This window comes from Engraulis encrasicolus, unplaced genomic scaffold, assembly GCF_034702125.1.
Source record: "Engraulis encrasicolus isolate BLACKSEA-1 unplaced genomic scaffold, IST_EnEncr_1.0 scaffold_106_np1212, whole genome shotgun sequence".
Lineage (NCBI taxonomy): Eukaryota > Metazoa > Chordata > Actinopteri > Clupeiformes > Engraulidae > Engraulis > Engraulis encrasicolus.
Genome location: NW_026944537.1, coordinates 62501 through 82500, shown reverse-complemented (window position 1 = coordinate 82500; position 20000 = coordinate 62501). Strand labels below are relative to the sequence as shown.

The 20000-nt window shown below is 45.0% G+C and overlaps 2 protein-coding genes across 2 annotated transcripts in view; both read right to left on the bottom strand.

Moving 5' to 3' along the window:
- The window catches only part of LOC134442011 (tumor protein p53-inducible protein 11-like), a 73187-nt gene extending 60052 nt beyond the window's left edge, over window positions 1-13135 (bottom strand). The window contains exons 1-2 of the mRNA XM_063192374.1: window positions 12778-13135; window positions 1649-1782 (exon numbers count right to left, since the gene is read on the bottom strand). Coding sequence (XP_063048444.1) covers window positions 1649-1782; window positions 12778-13135 — 492 coding nt within the window. The remainder of the gene's footprint in view (window positions 1-1648; window positions 1783-12777) is intronic.
- A 286-nt stretch (window positions 13136-13421) lies between these two features.
- The window catches only part of LOC134442010 (histone-lysine N-methyltransferase KMT5B-like), an 18699-nt gene continuing 12120 nt past the window's right edge, over window positions 13422-20000 (bottom strand). The window contains exons 8-11 of the mRNA XM_063192372.1: window positions 16088-16224; window positions 15264-15484; window positions 13887-13959; window positions 13422-13521 (exon numbers count right to left, since the gene is read on the bottom strand). Coding sequence (XP_063048442.1) covers window positions 13422-13521; window positions 13887-13959; window positions 15264-15484; window positions 16088-16224 — 531 coding nt within the window. The remainder of the gene's footprint in view (window positions 13522-13886; window positions 13960-15263; window positions 15485-16087; window positions 16225-20000) is intronic.

Here is a 20000-nt window from a genome sequence, read left to right as displayed (position 1 = left end):
ACACACACACTCCCTCGATAACCATATAAGACATCATAGACACACACACACACACCTCCCTCGATAATCATGACGTGAGACATCATCCACACACACACACACACACACACACACACACACACACACATACACACACACACACACACTCCCTCGATAACCATATGAGACATCATAGACACACACACACACACTGAGGGCTTGAAACATGTTGAGACTGCGTCCAGGAGATGAGTGCTATACTACACGGCAGACACAATGGGGCTCTCAGGCCTGCCCCTTGGGTTTACACACACACACACACACATACATGTGAGCACGCGCACACACATACGCGAACACACACACAAGCGCACGAGCGTGCACACACACACACACACGCACACACATAATACACGTGAGCGCGCACACACACGCGCGAGCGCACACACGCATGCGCGAACACACACACAAGCGCACGAGCGTGCACACACACACACACACACACACAAACGAAGCAGGCCCACAACATTGCCTCTTGGGCTCACACACACTCAACTTCTTAATTTCTTTCGGGATTAATAAAAGTTACTTTAGTCTCTACACACACACACACACACACACACACACACACACACACACACACACACACACACACACACACACACACACACACACACGGACTTCAGAAGACTGCTCTCCAGACCAGGGCTTGACAACGTGAATGTGTTTGCTTACCGGTCACTAGCCGTTTGGGCTTTCTAATATGTCTGAATTTTGTTGTCAGTTTTTTTTTTCTTTAGAATATTCTTATAATTACACATATACAACAATTGATAACGATAACAATTGATGCAGTCAGTGCTTGAAGTGGAAAAAAAGAGGTGCATGAACCCGAATAGTCCGAAAATACCATCCATTGCTTCCGTCGCTCGCCTCGCTCGTGTCGCGGTAGGTGTATTTATGCGGTGAGCTTGACACTCACACAGTGTGTGGGTGCGTTCCAATATTATGCGACATTGCATCCTCTACTTTTGCTTGCGGCCTCGTACCAGGAAATAGTAGGCTATGTCATGATGACATCACTGACAACAGCATTATATTTCAATATCTCGCAAAACCTCAATTGTAAAGTCATTTTCCCATTTGCAAACTGGGTGGTGAAAGAAGAACATTCCCCCCAAAAATTGTTTTGGCTTGGTTGACAGTGGATAAACTTAATTGTTTTCTCCACGGAGGAAGGGCCAGAAGGTGGGGCGAGGCCACTAGCACAAGTGGAGGACACAAGTTAGCATATTGGAATGTACACAGTGTGTGTGTGTGTGTGTGTGTGTGTGTGTGTGTGTGTGTGTGTGTGTGTGTGTGTGTGTGTGTGTGTGTGTGTGTGTGTGTGTGTGTGTGTGTGTGTGTGTGTGTGAGTTCCGCAGGGGGATCAGGTGTGCTCTGCAACACCAAATGGGCCGTGATGTCCATGAAACACACACACACACACACACACACACACACACACACACACACACACACACACACACACACACACACACACACACACACACACACACACACACACAGCGATGGAGCAGCACTGCAGTAAAGTTAGCTTGACATTCGGCTTCCGCTCCGCATTGATCATATTAGCTGGAATGGATGCTGCTGCCATGGCCGTAGCTACCATTGAGGACACAGAGGTCATGTCCTCTGCTGCCATGGCCGTAGCTATTGAGGACACAGAGGTCATGTCCTCTGCTGCCATGGCCGTAGCTATTGAGGACACAGAGGTCATGTCCTCTGCTGCCATGGCCGTAGCTACCATTGGGGACACAGAGGTCATGTCCTCGGTATTCTTTTATCAGAAATGTAAAATGTATCTATGTTGAAAATCAATCTATGATCAGTGATAAGCTTAAATTTAGGCTATACGCCAACCTCATTTATCCTCAAGACAGTGATTAATGAAGACAAGACTTTGACTGAAGAGTTTGAAGCATTTTAAATATACAGTTTGCAGTACAGCATGCAGTATTTGACCTTGATCATATTATGATATGGTATTTGACACCCGTCTCCAAAAGAGTTGTCGCCTATCCATCTGTTTGGAATAACAGCTAATAACCTGACTTTCAGTGAATCACTTGGCTTCAGAAGTCACTCATATGAAAGCTACAACCCTCCCGAATGAGAATATATGTACAACAATAAATTTCATGTACCAAAGAAAGATTGACACTTTATTGAACACAGACAGGACAGATTTTCACAAGAGAAAAGTTTTGTCGCCTATCGAACATGATGTGAAAATGAGCAGATAAGTCACTTCAAAACACTTCAAATACGCAGATCGGGTGTCATACTTAATCACTGATTCACTCACACCTCTTCGGAAAATCAACTTTGGCCTTAGATATATGTTTAGGGTCATTGTAATCATGGAAAGCAACAAAATGAAATACAATGAAGGTCAATGATAGATGGTAACATATTCGCTATTCTTAGAGCAATACATGTTTAAATTCATGATTTATAATCAATGATAAAAAGCCCTCAGACACCAGCAGCATGCATGCAGCTCCTCATAAGAGCTGTATCCGTACCAGAGACGTGCGGTCAGGGTAGGCAGGGTAGGCAGTGCCTACCCTGGGATAAATGTCTTAAAAATAAAAACTAACACGTGTTTTAAAAAATATTCTTCAGAGTTCACATACACAACAATAACATTCATGATTCATGATTCAGCATAAATTATGAGCTGTTTAAAGTACAGTATACGCAGGACAACGATCAAAAACCTAAGTAATCGCACGAAGCAAAGCGCTCAGGCTTGGGCAGGTTGCCGTGGCAACGCGCAGTCCCGGCTGGTAGCAGAGCCTGTGAAAGCAGAGCTTTCGAATGCCAGCCAGGCAGCCCGGTAAGGCTCGCTTTTCCTCTGCCTAGCCTGCCTTCAGTGCTGTCAATGTAGAAGTTTGCGCATGCGTATTAAGTTGTCTCATAGCTTGTCAATGGGACTAAAAGCAGAGCCTTTAGTCTGTGGCGGGAGTATGTGAGCCAATCACAGCGCCCAAAATGAAAAATTGTTACAATTCAGGTGTAATAACTATGCAATAGCCCAGCGAAGACACTCTGCATTCAGCACTCTATCGAAGACTTTGGAAGTGAAATATCGGCAGCTATGTCAACAATTGCACATCTGAAGTGTTTTAGCAAGCTGGATTACCAGCAGAAGTTGCTTACCATCAATCGAGGTAGGCCAACACCTCCGCGATTTATATCAGCGCAAGGGGCAGAAAATAGTACGTACATTCCATCAGGAATGGTATGAGAGAAAAGAGTGGCTCTGCGGGTGTGATGTTAGCAACCGTCTGTTCTGCTTCCCTTGCTTGCTGTTCTCAACACAGCTAGCAAGGCAAGGCTTGTTCAAACTCTAGCCGTACAGAAAACATGGCATGCAGTCTTTGGCGTTTTGCCTTTATTGCAAAAAAAAGCAGAGAAGTAGCAAGAAAGATGGTTCAGATGACAGGCAATAGCTGAGCCGTTTGCAATCGCTGCATTGTGGAAATATTCAACATCAGATGGGTAGCAGCTTCAAGTAGTTTGAATACACTGGGACAAAATATCTTCATCATGTCAACCACCCCGGGATTTTAATGGAACTAACTTGCATGAAAAACATACTTGTGATTCTGCTTTAAGGTAAGATTCATCTAATTATTAATATGCTGTGGGTAGCCTTTTAACATGAACATGCTCAAGTTTGTCGTGGTGCCTTTTGTTGATGGGTCAGTGAGGTGTTGACATTGAAGATTGGTTGTGCTGTGGACATGAATAGACTGTGTGTATGGACGCGAGATTGTTTTTTGAGCGTACGACATGACTTCATTTTCCTAATTTATTATGATGATGACTTAATACGCGATGCGTGAGGTGTGTGGAGCCTGTTAGCAAGTTGACGTGCAGCTGTATTCTTTTGAAGTGCACGGTGTAGTTCTACGAGATGAACGTGGGGGCGGTGGGGCTCGCTCGAGTGACTGGGATGGCTGCCCACGCACTCAAAAATTGACTTGATTTGAAACACCTTGCACCACCGTTGCTTAAGTGTTTGAGAATACAATCACGCACAAGAATGAGTCTCAGAAGTGTTTTCGTTGGTTTACTCGATGTACCAGTATTTACTGTCTGAATGCACGGCTCATGTTTGTTGAGTTCGCAAGCAACCCGCCCCCTTGCCAACTTTACTTCTTGTCTGTGAGTGTTTGATTACCAGCACAAAATGCGTCAATGAAGCAGGAACTGTTACCTAGGTTGGTTGATTGCTAAATGTAAATCGTTTCCCCTCACATGCTATGGTGTGATTCACAGTTGGTGAACTAGACATTTTATCTTCTAAACAAAGTAGGCTACACTGCCACCCTGCATCCATGTGAAACACCCTGGCATTTGCAACAGAATAAACAGAAGAGGAGCAAAGGCAACTGCTAAAGCCAAAAGTTAAAGCTTTTCCCCCAAAATGCTGTGATGTTGTAGCTTTCTAAATTATTGTAAAATGTAGGCCTACTTGTCTTTAAATGTGTACAAAGTAGGCTATGGGTCCTTGAGCTACCAATTTGCCAATTTGGCAAAAAAAAAGTCTAGCTGGCCTTTTCAAGAAATTGAAATTATGCATTTTCACTTATTGTTTCAGATGTAAGGTCTACTGACACAATGTCCAAATGTCTAATAGTTTAGCCTATTTACTTATTTAGTTATTAGAGCTAAGCACTGATGGCATTTTATATTATAGCCTACTTTATATTTACAGTATTTAGAGAAACATAGGCCTACTCATTTGTTGCACATTAAAGACCTTATCAGCATACTAGGTGAATAGGCCATCCAAGCCATACCTTGTGGCATAAGGCCTCTCTCACACTCACACTCACACACACACACACACACACACAAACAAACACACACACACACACACACACACACACACACACACACACACACACACACACACACACACACACACACACACACACACACACACACACACACACACACACACACACCATGTTACATTTCAGATCTGCATGAAAGGGGGTACTATTTGTTCAAAGTTTTTAGTCTTTTATAAACGTTTTTAGCTGATAGTGACTCTCCAGATTTGGTTAAAATGCAGGAAATTGCATCTAAGAAATACAGCGCTAAAAAATACACAAAAAATATTGATTTTCTATATTTACTGCCTACCCTACCATACCCCTCACTGCACGTCACTGTACCATGTTTCACTTTATGCACCATTTGTCTTTTTTCATATTCTCCATCTCCAACACCATACAGTTTTGATGCTCTCAGTTCTAAAATGGTTGCTCTTGGAATCTTGACTTCAGAGTATGAGTCCCATTAGCTTTCATTTTTTAATCAGAATTAGGCCTGTCAAACTCTTGGTTGGCTTTTTTGAGACAGGACAGTGGGAGAGACTTTGGTGTTAAAGGTGAAGAATTTGGAAAATAATACATGGTGCCTAAGTCAAACATGGGAGGGACACAGTTCTTATGTGGAGCTGCATGCATGCTGCTGGTGTGCGAGGGCTTTTATAATTGATTACATCATGAAGTTAAAAATGTATTGCTCTACGAATAGCAAATATGTCACCATTTCTCATTGAACTCCATTGATTGTCGTTGTGTGGCTTTCCATGATTACAATGACCCTAAACATACACCTAAGGCCAAAGTTGATTTTGAAAGTTGGAGGGATATACTTGCATCGATCTGGTAAATTGGGACTCACTCCTCAGCTTGCAGGTGCATCACATTGGGATTCTAAGGGCCCGACAGCACTGACAGGGCCCCTGGAAGGATGCTGAGAACATAATTGTCATTTTGGGGGCCCAAAATTTGAATCTTTCATGGGTCCCAACACTTTAGCGGGACCCATGGTGTCCCGTACTGTGTGTTAATCTATCTCTAGGGTAGACTGAGTACAGTTGGGTACACTTTTATTCTTTCCACAAACAAATGCGACTATTAAAAGGTCCTAAAAAGAATGTTGTTGTGGACAGAACATATTTTCAGGATGTGGGCATATATATAATCAAGAAATTATACCTCTAGGATGTTTAATGTTTAATTGTAATTAATCAAACAAAAAAGGTGCACTTTTGTCCCAACTGTACCCTAACCAAAAATGGTGGGGTACAGTTGAGACACCATTCTAATCAACGGGAGGTAAGAGCCATGGGAGCTAATAGCATGGCAGATAGCAAAATACTGTACTCGACTGTACCCGTTAGCAACTTTACATTGGTCTTACATTGTGAAATTAGCACTACAGGCTAGCGTCTCAACTGTACCCTTCTGACCAGATCACACATTGATAAAGATTTTAAAATGGTTTTAACTGTTATGATGTCAGGAAATATGTCTGCTTTTAGAGTACACATCATGGCTTGCAATCATGTAACTTATATCAAGAGAACTACTGGTCATTAGATATTCATTGTTGAAGGACACTGGTGAAGTAAATCTGAAGTCGAAACAGCATCTCCCCAATATCTTTGGATCTGCGTTCTGTACTGGTTTCAAATTTCCCATGATCAAAGAGGATGCGCATGTCCACAGCAAAAATTAGATCAGAGTCTCGTTGTTACCCAGAGAGGAGGGGGGGTTCAGGGGGGCACATTAATTGGAAAAAGAGTCTTATTTTTAATGTTATGAATATACTGTATACTATACAAAAATGTGTATCATGTCACTGTCATTGCAGGGGCCACAACAGGGGCCAGAAGGAAATCTACAGGGGCCCTAGCCCACCGTGGCCCACCCTGGCCCCTGCATAGAATCGCCTAGTTGTCGTAAATGATCATCACAGAGACACTTTGTAAACCACATGCATTGACAAAACATAACCACACAGGACACCTTTGTTGTAAACAAATAAACCTTTATCTTAACTTTCAAGTATTCAGAGCAGTTAAAAACTGTAAGTTCTGTGTGTGTCTTTTTGTCTTTGTGTTGGGTGTCATACAGAAACAACAGTTGTCCATCATTGTGCTTCTTCAGAGCTCTGCTCTGGCATCCACAGAGCACCATATTAAACACAGGCTCGCTCGCATGCATACACCCTTAATAAACTACACACTATTCACTATAGTTACAATCCCAGGTCACATATGCCTGATGACGTCTTACCTGTCCAATTTAACCAGGTGATCATTACCTGCCAATCAGCTGGCTGCATTGGACAGGTAAAACCAGGTCAGTTGGAATATGTGGCCCTGGATTGTAACTAATGAATTCCTTTTGCCCATCACTGCTTACGAACTACACACACACCTGCAGTAGTCAGTAAGGCTCTCTCTCTCTCTCTCTCTCTCTCTCTCTCTCTCAGGTCTAAGCAGTCAGTCGGGGAAAGAAGGCGGGTGTAGGGGGGAACGGGGCAGAACTGGAAGCCTGAGTGGAGTATCGTCATGGAGACTGATCCCGAATGGAGTATCGTCATGGAGACTGATCCTGAGTGGAGCATCGTCATGGAAACTGATCCTGAGTGGAGCATCGTCATGGAGACTGATCCTGAGTGGAATATCGTCATGGAGACTGATCCCAAATGGAGCATCGTCATGGAGTATGGTACTGGTATCAGATAGACTACAGACTGGTTTGGTTGGGCCCTGGACAAAGTCACCTGGAAGGGCCCCCTCCACTCAAAACATGCAAACATACTGTACATACTCTGGGCCCCTCTCTCCTGGGGCCTGGGACAGCTGACCCCTTAGTCCCCCTAACTGTCAACTTCCCTGGGCACTGATATGGGGGAATGTGTTCATATATGGTGCTGTATTGGTGTGGGAATGGAAGGAATTTCTATAAGGTAATGTACTTAAAGATTTGACTATTTGTATGGGGAATGTATTCATAGACTGTGTTGTGGTTTTGGTGTATCAGATGATGTAGTATCACATGGTGTTGATGTGTCTTGGTATAAGTGGTGGTGTATTGGTATTGTATTATGGCATATATATTTGTGTTGGGGGGGATGTATTGGGATGTGGTTGGCATTGGAGAGGATGCATTGGTGATTGGTGCATTGATATCAGTTGGTGTGCAGTAGGGATGCACCGATACCGATACTGGTATCGGTATCGGCACTCGATACTGCTCATTGTACTCGTACTTGTACTCGTCAGGCACTTGCCGATACCAGGAACGATGCTGCTATTACACAAAAAAATGCTAAATCACGTTCTGTGGACTTGAAAGCAGCATGGAAAAAAAGTGCCACCTCATACATTTACTAACATTTAAATCTACATGGAATGGACAATAAAAATATCACAGGTGGAAAAAAACAAGGCCATGCATTTATTTTTATTGTATTTTGGTGGTATAAGGTATCGTTTTGGTACTCGGTATCGGCAAGTACACACATTAATGTACTCATACTTGTGTTTTCAAAAAAGTGGTATCAGTGCATCCCTAGTGTGCAGTGATGAACCACCTGGATTCAGAAGCTATAATCCACTGCCACATATTCCACATGAGCTGGTTTTACGTGTCCAATTAGCAAAAAGATGAATGTCCGCACACGGCTCCCGTTGCTTCATTTTATTTTTCAAGCTTAAATCGTACTTCTTTAATCTTTTTGCTCATAGTTTTGACCTTTTTTGTCCTGCACCTGCATTTTGGATGTGCGCATCACAACTTTATGTGTCCAATTAGGCAATCACCTGCAAAACCAGGTCCTTTCGAATTAGAGATGCACCGGATCCGGCAGGATAATAGGGTTTTTCACAGGATCCGGGTCCGGCAGGATCTTAAACAGTAAATCCGGTATCCGGCAGTTACCTAAAAATCAGGATCTGGTGCATCTCTAGTTTTACGTAGCCTAGGCTTTTCAGTCAGTCTTTCACAACCCCCATCGCTGCATGGAGTGAAAGCCCCTTGGAAGCGGTCGTTGCAGGCAGTGTGGCAGTAAGCTAATGAGTCTTAAAAAAAATTTGAGCCAACGTAATAAAAAGGGCCCACGTGTGCGAGTAGGCTATAATGTTTTAACCCTTTCGTAGGATACGGCAGGATCTTTAGCAGTGGATCCGGTGTCCGGCAGGATCCTAAAAATCAGGATCCGGTGCATCTCTATTCATCTCTATATCGCTATTTCGAATAGGGGGCACTGGATTGGACAGGTAAAACCAGGTCCTTTGGAATAGGTGGCACTAGATGGAAGCTTCTCAATCAGGGTTGCCCATCACTGTTGATGTATTGGAATCAGGTAAAGATGAGGTCAGATAAAATAATTGGTCCATACATGACTATGCATATACATTCATCATGTCAGCTGGTATTGGAGTTGTTCATACAATGGGGGGGGGTTACTGATGTGACTTGGGAGATGCGGTGGGGGGGTTACAGATCATGTAAGCTGGTATTGGCGCTGTTGTTTTAGTATGGGGTGGGGGTGTGGGTGTTACTGAAATGGCAGGGGAGACTGGGGGGTGGCTCTCTGACATGGTCCCTGCTCTCAGCTGACCTCTCTGAAGATCCACCTCCACCTACACCTACACACACACACACACACACACGCACACACACACACACACACGCACACACACACACACACAGTCATCAGCATTGCATTCTCACTGAAGGCTGTTACAGTACACCCACAATAGTGTGTGTGTTTACTGAATGCGTTTTGGCCACATACTACTTTTCATCTTTCATACACAAGCACGCACATCTGTACCAATTGGCACTGTAACACACGCACGCGCCAAAGCGCACACACGCACGTACACACTCATGCACACGTTTTTTCCCCATAAAAAAATGAACATGCAAAAAGGGGGTAGTCTTATTTTCATCCTGAGGTCTAAGAAGTAGTGTTGCACCAATACCGATACCAGTATATCGGTGGATGGTGGTATCGGCGAGTACCAACAAATAGGGCACCGATACCATTTACAGGTGATTGTATGACACTTAAACAACCTTGAAATGAGTAATTTCATAGAGATATTTAAAAAGTATAAAAAGTTTTGCTGGATTCACTTTGTATTAGTCTTTTTCCTGTTTCACAAAGGTAGGCAGCAGCCTGAAAAAAGCCATGCAATGATTTTACATCCAAGTAGTATGCAATGCAGCCCTTCATACAAATAGAGTGGTATCGGTATCGGTATGGGCCGATACTGCACAGCCAGGCATCGGGTATTGGTATCGAGGCCAAAAAAGTGTATCGGTCCAACACTACTAAGAAGCTGGTAAAGGAGTAAACCAGGTTAAGTTAAGAGGTAATCTCATTTGAGGACTCCAGGCTCTTCTATTAGGTGACTTAACCTCTTAACTTAACCGGGTTTACTCCCGAACCGGCTTCTTAAGCCAGGCTCAAACTACACGACTAGCGATTGTGTGTCCGATTTTGGCGTCGGGGTGCACCGCACACTAGAAGAGAATCGCAACTGTCAATCTTGTCGCTGCTCGCAGCCACCGAGACAATGCCCGACGTTCTATTTCCAGTCGCAAATATCAAACACTGTTTGATTTCTACGATTTGCGATCGGCGACTCTTTGAGCTGCCAAAGTTCTATAGAACGTCGCTCACGACGAGGAAATCTTTCCCGACAATCGCTTGCGATGGTCCTGGGGAGTAACGTTCCAGCGATTGTCGTAAGGGGGGTTTTCAGCCGAGAATCGGCGCGATAGTCGTGTAGTTTGAGCCAGGCTTTAGTGAACCCCTCTGGTCTTCAGAGGAGAAGGGTACAATGTGTCTCAAGTCTCAACTCAAAAGGGGCTCAAACCATTTGGAAATAAGCTCAATTAAATATAGTTATAAAAAATATGAATACAATTGAGTTCTACATTTCTCCTGTTCTTCCAGCAGTCCTCTGAGTCTGGTGAGGCAACCTGTACCTCCAAACTAGCATGTATCATTGATGTGGAGTTGTGGACTGGACCAATTTATGGGATTCATAGTTGGTGGGCTTGTGCGTTTTAGCATTAGCGTTTTACACTGCCATTCACAATATTCACGACGCCAATAATAAAAACAAGGAGTGTCAGTTTTTGAAGGAAATAACCCACAATATCTCTTCGTCCTGTTAAAAAGGTCAAAGGTTATCTCACCTGGGCAACTTGTGCATGAAAATATTCCACAAGTGGGCCCAGGGGAAAACACCACACACCTGAGCGTCGGGTTGACTTCTCTCTTTACCACATGGTAGGGTATACCACACACCTGAGCGTCGGGTTGACTTCTCTCTTTTTACCACATGGTAGAGTGTTTGTTTGTGTAGTCATGTTGGCATTTGGTATTTACAATAACACATGAAAGACACGCAACATTACCTGTAGGAGCCATTTTTTACTTTTTTTGTTTGGTGACACCTGCTGGCAAAAATATAGAATACTGTGTTAGAATTCGTAATTTGAGTGGCCTAATTGGACCCGGTGCAATGAATTGATGCGCACCTGTATAATTAGTCAGTGTGTGGGAGAGTGTGTGTACCGTGAATGCTTGAGCACACTTGGAACTTGGAAACTTGGAACTTCGAATCTTAGAGACGCCAGCAGGCACAAAGGTTTTAATTTATTTTTGTTAGTTTAATGATGGTGAATGTTTTGTTGAAGAGCTTTATTATTTGAGAAACATTTTTATTTGTGACAAGGAAATAAACTATCGAAGAATTATTAAAACCACCTCACGGCGTCGGTGACTGTAAGAAGCCACTACATTACCGGACTCAGAGAAAGATTGGAGAAACAGGAGAGAGAAAAAACCCAATTACTTCGAGGGAGGTGTAAAATGAGCATTTTTCCAGGTATGACAGAATGTCCCTTGAAGGGTCTGAACAGGACAAGTCCTTATCTTAACCTAACTTACAGAAACATAACCTGACCTGACTTGACCTGACCTAACCGTAACGTAACCTAACCGTAACGTAACCTAACGTAACGTAACCTAACGTTATGTGACCCTCCTTAACAGTGTAACCTAGCTTAACGTAACATAACCTTTGGTACACCAGCACCACCATATAGGCAGGACTATTCACAGTGAAAGGTTTCTGATTGGACCAAGTCAGATGTGAGGGTCATGTGACCCCTAAAGAGAGAGAGAGATATGATAGGCAGCGAGATATTTAGCCCTCCAAAGAGAAGCCCCTGATTGGACAGTGTTAGTATGACAGGGATGGGGTATGGGGGTCATGTGACATCCAGAGAGATGGTTGTGATTGGTTGGTAGATGTTTTGGGAGGAGGCTTGTGATTGGACCAGGTCAGGCAGGTGTGGTGGGGTCATGTGATCTCCAGAGAGCGTTGTGATTGGCTGGTGTTGTTCTAGCTACGGCGGCAGAGCTTCAGTACAGGCAGGCCACCTCCACACTTCTCCACCATAACGGAGTCATAACTCACTGGCGGCGGCGGCGGGTTGTGATTACACTCCTCCTTCTCCTCCTCCTTCTCCCCCTCTCCCTCCTCCTCCTCCTCTCCTCTCTTCCTCTTTTCAACAGACCTGTGGCGGGACAGCTTGAGTAAAGGCAAGCCGCCTCCACCCTTCTCCACCACGGAGACGTCGTAACTCCCCAAAGTCTGTTTGCGCCTCTGCCTCTCGCGTGACTTCTCTTTCTGTCGGGCCAGCCAGGAGTCCAACAGAGCGTCCGTCTCCGCTAGCGCGTTGGGGTTGGCCAGCAGAGTGGGCGTGACCAGGCAGGGTTCGGAGAGACAGTCTGCAGTTATGCGGTGACGTCTTCTTCTCCTCCTCCTCCTCCTCTCTTCTCTTCTTTTCCTCCTCTCTTCTCCTGTATTCGTTGTAGCTACAGTGGTACTCCTTGATTGTTGGCTGGGGCGAGGGGAAGGGGCGGGACATGAAGCCACACGGGGGAAGGCCTTTGGCTGCTGAGGGCGGTGGGTAAACTCCTCCTCTTCCTGCCGGAGCATCTCCATGGATCTGCGGAGGCTGATCTCCAAGAGAGCTGCGCTCTGATTGGCTTCCAGAGTGGGAGGGGTTTGGTTGCCATTGGTTACAGTAGGCGTGCTCAGTCTCTGATTGGTTAGAGTAGTAGAGCTCAGGCCGTGATTGGTTAGAGAAGGCTGAGTGGATCTGACGAGTGCCTGGTACTCTTCCACGTCCGAGAGCTCCGTTTTGATGTCCATATCCTCCTCTCCTGCTATCTGCTCCGCCATGACCTTCACCTCAGACTTGACCTTGACCTCTGATTCGACCTTCACCTCCTGCTCGACCTTGACCTCCTGCTTGATTCCGCCGCAGCGGTCTGGTTGGTGCGTGTGTGTTTGCGTGTGCGCATCCTTGTGTGAGGGTGTGCGTGTTTGTGGCTGGCCAATCTGGTTGGTTCTGGTATGTGTGTGCCGGGCCAAAGAGTTCTGGTTGTTTCTATTTGGGTTGCGCCTGATCAGAACGTTCTGGTTGGCTCTGGTATGCCTTTGCCGTGTCTGAGAGTTCTGGCTCGTTCTAGTTGGGTTGTGCCGGGCCAGAGAGTTCTGGCTGTGGGTTCTTCTTGAGCTGCGTGTTCGGCCCAGCTTGGCGTCGGGGAAATGCTTTAGTGGAACTGCTGAGGAACGAAAGTGAAGTGAATTGACATTAAAAGCGAAAAACACGTTTTTGTCATTTCGGCATAACACAGCACAGCACACCGTACAATACATTAGAATAAACTTAGCTGATGCTTTCATCCAGAGCAACTCACACATTTATTTTGCAGGGTATTGGTTACAGTCCCTGGAGCCATGTGGGGTTCGGTGCCTTGGTACAGGGTATTGGTTACAGTCCCTGGAGCCATGTGGGGTTCGGTGCCTTGGTACAGGGTATTGGTTACAGTCCCTGGAGCAGTGTGGGGTTCGGTGCCTTGGTACAGGGTATTGGTTACAGTCCCTGGAGCAGTGTGGGGTTCGGTGCCTTGCTCAAGGACACCTCAGCCATAGATGGAGGTGTAGGAGTAGGCAAGGGCGGGCTTCAAACCTACAACCTCTCTGATCTTCAAACCACCTCCCTAACAAGTACAAAAGCTGCACCAGCAAGCTCCCCAAGGGAGTAGCGCATGCAGCGGGACTATGGTACCCAAGGTACCTCAATGTGTGTGTGAGAGTGTCGCTAATGGTACCATGCCATTGGCCCAGGAACTTAAGCCCAGCCCCTATACCCATTTATACTGCCTGGGCTAGGCCAGAACTGAGCCAAACCAAGAACTGTTGTCTCTAGGTAACAAGCCCTCCTCAACTGACAGGGCCACCAGTTAGCCTTGGTGCTTACAGGTCATTTATGAATGGGTTACCACGGCTACCATTCTCATTACAATTTTCAGTTGGCCTGCAATATAAACGCACCAGGAACTCTAGCCCTGGGCTGAAGTTCCCAGGCTAATGTGTGTGTGGAACCATGATGAGGATATCTCAGTCATGGAGGACGGGGGACAATAGAGTACCATGCTCAGGGTATCTCAATGTGTGTGTGTGTGGTACCAATCTTGGGGCACCTCAGTAATGGAGGATGGGGGAGAGCGTTTGCCATTCACTGCCACCCACCCCACCCCACCTGGCAACATCAGGAATCGAACCCACAACCCTCGGGCTGCAAGTCCGACTCCCTAATATCTAGCCAATAACTGGGCAAATGGGGGTGGAATTAATGCAATAAAGCTCCTAACCCAAAAGCGCCAGAGTCTCGCTATCAATTTAGACGCAAGAATGTAAATTACACAACACAAGTAGAATCTTCGTTTGGAATGGTATGTGTTTGCGTCCGATTTACACATGGCTATCAGACCAGACAGGACAGTGCTACATATAGCATAGTAATACGGTCAATGACGTTCTAGTAGAAGCTTACGTCAGGGTGGGGAAACCACAGCTAATGCCACTAGTGTACGGATTAAACTTTTTGTTGTCGTTTTTAGTGGATTATTTATCTAAGTAGCATTATGCATTACAGTGCCTTGATTATCAATTACAAATCAATTTATCAGCATTAGCTGTGCTTGTATCACCTGACGTCTGATCCAAAAAAAAAAAACCATTATTGACCCAAAAATCACATGACAATCACAACATAATACTGCAACAAAACGGTTGTTACAAAATAATCAAACAACTACTCAGTGTATAATAAGTATGTATGTAGTATGTATGAAAAATCATAAGAAAATGACTTTGAAGCGCTTTTGCCTTAGTGTTTTGTATCTTGCACCATTTTATAATGCATTTATAATCAGTAAGGTTTGGTGTGTGTGTGTGTGTGTGTGTGTGTGTGTGTGTGTGTGTGTGTGTGTGTGTGTGTGTGTGTGTGTGTGTGTCTTACCGCTGAACGTCTCGGCCTCTGCGTCTGTGTCGGTGTGTGAGCTGAGTGAGTGTGTGTCTGCGGAGCGTGTGTGTGAGTGTGTGTTCTTCTTCTCCCCTCTCCTCCTCTTCAGGCGGTTCAGCCGCAGGTTGGTCTCCCTCAGGGCGTAGGAGCCGCTCGCCACCGGAGACGACACAGCCAGCCCAGACCCAGACTCAGACCGGAACGCACCCGTACCCCTCCTACACACACACACACACACACACACACACACACACACACAGACACACACACACAGAGGTCAGTATGGCCACCGGAGACGACACAACCAACCCAGACCCAGACGCCGATGCAGACCGGAATGCACCGGTACCCCTCCTAGACACACACACACACACACACACACACACACACACATGAACACTGTAGAGATTTCAGACAGCCCCGGTGCAGACTGTGTCGCTTGTGTACGCCTCCTGCACTCTCTCTCTCTCTCTCTCCCCCACACACACACACACACATACACAGACAGACACAAACACACACACTGGAGAGATTTCAGACAGCCCAGAACGCAATCGTACCCCTCCTACACGCACGCACGCACGCACGCACGCACGCACGCACGCACGCACGCACGCACGCACGCACGCACGCACGCACACACGCACACACGCACACACGCACACACACACACACACACACACACACACACACACACACACACACACACACACACACACACACAGGGAATCACTTTCCACAGGTGTGTGGTAATTGAGTATTTTCCACAGGTGTGTGGTAATGGAATTACTTGATGACTCGTAGCAGGTCAGGGAAGTTACCTTTCGCAGGTGTGGCATTCGCAAAACTCGTTGTTGTCCCCGAAAAAGCCGTCGCCATAGTAACAGGAGATCTCCTCGCCCGGCTCGATGTCCCGCAGAACCTTCACACACGCCGTGTCCTTACCCGTCGACACGAACTACACACACACACACACACACACACACACACACAAAGGAATATAAGCATATAGAATCTTCACACACGCCGTGTCTTTACCCGTTGACACGAACTACACACACACACACACACACACACAGGAATACATGCATATAGAACCTTCACACACGCCATGTTCTTATCCGTCGACACTAACTACACACACACACACACACACACACACACACACACAAAGGAATATAAGCATATAGAATCTTCACACACGCCGTGTCTTTACCCGTTGACACGAACTACACACACACAGGAATGTAAGCATAATATAGAGCCTTTACACACGCTGTGTCCCTAGACCGTCGACACGAACAAAACACACAGACACAGACACAGACACAGACACACAGACACAGACACAGACACAGACACAGACACAGACACACACACACACACACACACACACACACACACACACACACACACACACACACACACACACACACACACACACAAATATGACGTATTGTATGTCAAAAAAGGCAGTCCAAGGCACTCTTCTTGTGGAAAAATATTAAAAAGCCTTTATTGAATGCAGGCCATGACATACCCAGGATTGAATGAAGAAATTGATTTTAGTCCTTTTTTGTAATTACTTTTCCGTTTATAAGTGGTTTTCTAGTATTGGTAGCTGTCCTTATCCAAGCCTCTTGCCACCTAGTGGCTCTTCATGTATCTTTTGTTTGTGTATATATGTTTCCCCTCTACCTGGCCATTCACTAGTTTGTGACACCTGTATGGCCATCTAGTGGCTCTTGCATGTATTATTATTATTTGTTTCTCTCTCTCTTTCTCTCTCTCTCTCTCTCTCTCTCTCTCTCTCTCTCTCTCTCTCTCCTCTCTCTACTCTCTCTCTCCTCTCTCTACTCTCTCTCTCCTCTCTCTCTCTCTCTCTCTCTCTCTCTCTCTCTCTCTCTCTCTCTCTCGCCATTTACTGGATTTTGACACCTAGTGGCTCTTGCATGTAATTTTTTACCTGGGAAATGGTTCATGTGGACTCATTACCTGTGCTGGGCAGGTGTATATCATTAGGAAACCCCGTTTTAGCAGTACCCTGAAGAAGGCTTTGGCCGATACATGTGGGTCTCTGCCATCATGTTTTTAAACTTAATAGCATGTTTAAATAAAGGCTTTTAAATATTTTTGCTCAAGAAGAGTGCCTTGGACTCCCTTTTTTGACAAGATATTGTTTTTTCCCCAACACCAAAGAGCACCTTCAAGATTTTTTCTGAACAATTCCCTGAGCACTTAGGATTTTCTCTTCACTTGATGACCTATTGTATCTTCCATCTTTCCTCAGTATTTCAGTTAACTGTGTGGTGTTTTAGAGTAGGTGAGTTTCTTAGAAGGTGTCTAAAGGCACAAACACAGCAAATGCGACTCAAGCGATCCCAGCGACAGAAGTTTTTGACTTTGTATTGAATCGCTGAATTGAAAAGCCATTGGAGTCAAGGTCTTTTTAGACTCCTTCTTCAGTTGCAGGACAAGTACTGTCAGCGGGGGGTATCGGCAGGTTACGGACAACTCAGCCTGGGAGAAATATACGTTCAGCGCCGTAAGGGGTCGTTTCAGCTCTAAAGAGGGGTGCGTGATCAGTGGCGTGTCGTCGCAGATGCCATGGGAGGACAGGCATCCCCTTATTCCCCCAACAATAGCTTTCATATACATTAATCATTAAAACATTCTGTCTATCGAGTCTCCTACTTTAATATTCCCTTCCACTCTCGTTTTCTCTGTGAGTATTTTCCAGCTGGGGAAATAGCGCCCCACCCCCTCCCATTGGGTAACCATCTGGTGAAACAAAGTACTACACGTCTCTCGTTGCTAATGGTTGGTGCCATGGCTGCCAACTTGACCTGGCAGCCTAAAATTTCTGGAGTGTTTGAAAAAAACTGAATGCTTGACCAATCAGATTGCTCAGAATTGTTCACGAGATTAATCATCTCGCCCGTCTGTAACGTTTTGTGCAGCTAGCTTTGTTTTTAGCTGCTTGTTAGCTCTTGCTATTATGGCAATAAGCTATGGTGATGAGATGGCATGAAGGTCCTAAATATACTCATCATGCCGCTTCTCTGTGCTCTGTTTCAACCATGTGCACAGGGCCGGATTAACACTTTCTGAGGCCCGGGGCTAATTACCCGGATGGGGCCCTTCATATCATGTTCTGACTTTCTGTGATTAATCGCGATTAATCGCATAGCGCGCGAAACCCAAAAATAATAATAAATCATAAATAAAATAAATAATAAAAAAAATAATTTAAATTTTAAATTAATAAAATAATATAATTAATAATAATTTGCATATGTACTGTGTAGATAACCTATGTAGGTCTAATATAATATTCCACAATGGAAATGTAGGCTATTTGCCAACCTATCAGTCTAAATGTAGTAGGCTATATGCCTATCCAATGTAGGCCTACTAATGAAACAAATTATTGCATACAATATTACACTAGGGCTATTTAAGATTGTAGGCTACTGAAACTGATATATTAGAAATTATAAACTCAAATTAGGATGGTCTACATGGGCCTACAAGAAAAAAAAACGTGTCACTTAAAAAAACTATATGTTAAAACGGCTTGCCATAGGCGTGCGTCTGTGAGATATGTCCCGCCTTCTCTCACTGTCAAAGACTCCCACCTTCTCTCTTATCTGTCGCTATTTTTAAGGTGTTTCAGCGACTAGAAACTAATTGACTGTCTGTTGGCATTGACAGCAATTACATCTTTCAAAACAATAACGTTGACATGACTAACACTATCTTAAATGCTGACGAAGTTGCCGATGTCGCGAAATCATAGCCACCATGTTGATGCAGCCTACTATGCACGCGCCACGCCAAGTATGTAGATACCAAAAGGTTGCGTGAGGAATGTAATATCTCGCGGTTCGCTTTTTGATCAGGGCTTTAGTAAGTCCGCGTGGCGTTATTGACAGCTGATAGACAGCCAGCACAACAGTAGACCTACCCTTTTCATGCTGACCGTACAATAGACTAACCTTGCGAGCTGCAAAGGCGAGCCACATGCTGCTCGAGAGTTGCGCAAGGAGGACCAGAACTGTGTAGCCTACCGAAAAAATCTTTGCTGGTGGTAGCCGCTACAGCAGGCTGACTACTCCACAGGTTGGTTAATTTGGGTGTTTTCTGTAATAAGTTAATTCTTTGGCTCTTTCCTTTTTTATTTCTACTAATTTTCGTTTCTTTGCTCCGCTCTCCTGTTTCCTATGGCTCGACATTTTCGCTCGTTTTCTTTTTTTTTTCTTCTATTATTTTTTGTCATTTGACATTCCGCGACCGGAGGCCCCCCCTAGCGGTGATGCCCGGGGCTGCAGCCCGTTCAGCCCATTCTATAGAGACGGCCCTGCATGTGCATCAAGGTTATTTTTCCATGGGGGTTTTGAGCATGTTTTGGCTGGAAATCGCCATACATCTGACAACCATAGAGAGCGCGCACACACACAGCATTTGGCATTCGATACAAGATGTGCACGTCTCAGAGGAGCCGGTTGAACCTATCAACAGTAGAATAACTTTCAAGTGGTCAGTCAGTGCATGGTGTTCGGTGACTGTGTAATTGCATTCTGTTCTGTGGGGCATTTGAACTGGCACTTAGGTTTACGGATGAGACAGAGTTGTTGGGTTTAGGAGGCTTGTTGTGGAGCATCTGGTGTCGTGAGTAAAGTGCAAATTCTTGCGGTGTTGCTTGTTGCTACTCCAACTCTGAACAGTATTTTT